The sequence below is a fragment of the Octopus bimaculoides genome, chromosome 20, assembly GCF_001194135.2.
Source record: "Octopus bimaculoides isolate UCB-OBI-ISO-001 chromosome 20, ASM119413v2, whole genome shotgun sequence".
Lineage (NCBI taxonomy): Eukaryota > Metazoa > Mollusca > Cephalopoda > Octopoda > Octopodidae > Octopus > Octopus bimaculoides.
Window position 1 is genome coordinate 18621274 of NC_069000.1, and position 1696 is coordinate 18622969.

The window sequence follows — 1696 nt, forward strand, 5'->3', positions numbered from 1 at the left end:
GAAATTTTTCAAACAATTATTTTTCAGAATCAGAATCTCCATAGCCTAAAACGTGGGATTCCGTAAAAAAAAATTAATAAATAAGGGGGGGAAAGGTTCAGATTACATATAGTCCATCTCTACCTCTGGTTTATTGCTGTCATTCAAATACTCATTTCTGTTAACCACATAAATCTATGGTGTGTGTACAAGTAAGATAATTAAGAAAGTTTCATTTCCATCATTATCATCATCATCATCATCCTCAAAAATATTCCAGTTATACTCCTTGTTTATGACCATCAATAGTATATAAATATGTGTGTGTGTGCTAAATTCTTATTATAATCATCACTGTTTTTAACATTAGGCATTGTTATGGTTACTTCTATAACAACACCAATAATATTTTTTGTTTTCAATGTAAATTGAATAATTAATATTGAAAATAATCAACCAAACTTTCAGCATCAGATACAACTCCTAACAATTGCCAGTGCATGAAGGGTATTGAAAGTAATGTAAAATGTCGAATTTTGGGGGTTCTATGATACTGTGGAAAAACCCTAATCAATTGTTTTCATTGACTATTTTTGACGAAATTTAGTTTGCCTTGTGTAATAATATCAGATTCAAAGATGCCATCATCCACTAACCAATATACATACACAATCTTGTACATTTACTTAGTGATTCTCTCATCATTACTTTGCAAGTATGATGAAAGTTATGATTTATTGATGAGGTCAGAATAAGACCAAAACATGTATGGTGTTTTCTCCTGTACATGCCAAAAAATGAAAGTAATTCCAGTAATTAACTATTATTGTCTTTTTTTTTCTCCTTGTTTATTTTGCTTCTAGTTAACCTTTTTAATGTTCTCTGCATTGAAAATGTTCACCTAATTTTACTAATTATAGCAGTTTTTATTTGATTGTGAAATAGATTCTGCAGGAAGGAAAGGTTCTGGCTTTCCATTTTTAAAAAGGCCGAGCAACATTTTAGGGAATTTTGCTGCTAGCAGGTTGTCAGACTGCCATTGAAGTCAGAAAGTAAAACTAACCTTAAGAAAATGTTTATTAGCTAAAAGAACAGAAAAAAACTGTATGAAATATAGTCATTTGAGTATTTGAAATTATAACAACACCTTAACCAACCTGGCTGAAATTGTGTTTGGTTTTGTGATGTAAACTTCCTCTTTTAAAGACGAGCTAAATTAAAACCTTACATCAAGTTTTCATATTAATTTAATTTCAAAACACCAGTTTAATAAAGCTGTAGTTATTTCACTAAATTATTCATTAGTTTCAAAATTAATTAGAACAAAGGTAGTGTATATTAAGAGAAATATGGTAACAAAAGTGTTAAATAATGTATGATTATCTTTGATTGGATTTTTTTCTCACCAGTTGGAATGTAATCTTGTACAGTGGTTATAAAGTGGGGGTTGTTGTGTGGGTAATACTCTGCTCCATTCTTGACAGAGTTGTTTTGATCTGAATATGTTTCTGTGGTGAGTGTCTTTAGTGATGAACAGAGGAAGCCATTTATAGCAGATATCTCTGGGAATAGTGGAGATAATTTAGTGAATTTAGTGAAGGTACATAGTGTGACAATCAGTATTGGTAACCAGTGAGTATACACGTGTAATACATACCTCATGAAAAACAAATAAGTTAGCAATGAATGAAATACCAGCAAGATACATATATATATA

At 30.3% G+C, this 1696-nt stretch overlaps 1 protein-coding gene across 1 annotated transcript in view; it reads left to right on the plus strand.

The window, feature by feature from the left end:
- The window catches only part of LOC106876500 (AMP deaminase 2), a 90023-nt gene that overhangs the window by 24008 nt on the left and 64319 nt on the right, over positions 1-1696 (plus strand). The window contains exon 5 of the mRNA XM_014925063.2: positions 1389-1395. Coding sequence (XP_014780549.1) covers positions 1389-1395 — 7 coding nt within the window. The remainder of the gene's footprint in view (positions 1-1388; positions 1396-1696) is intronic.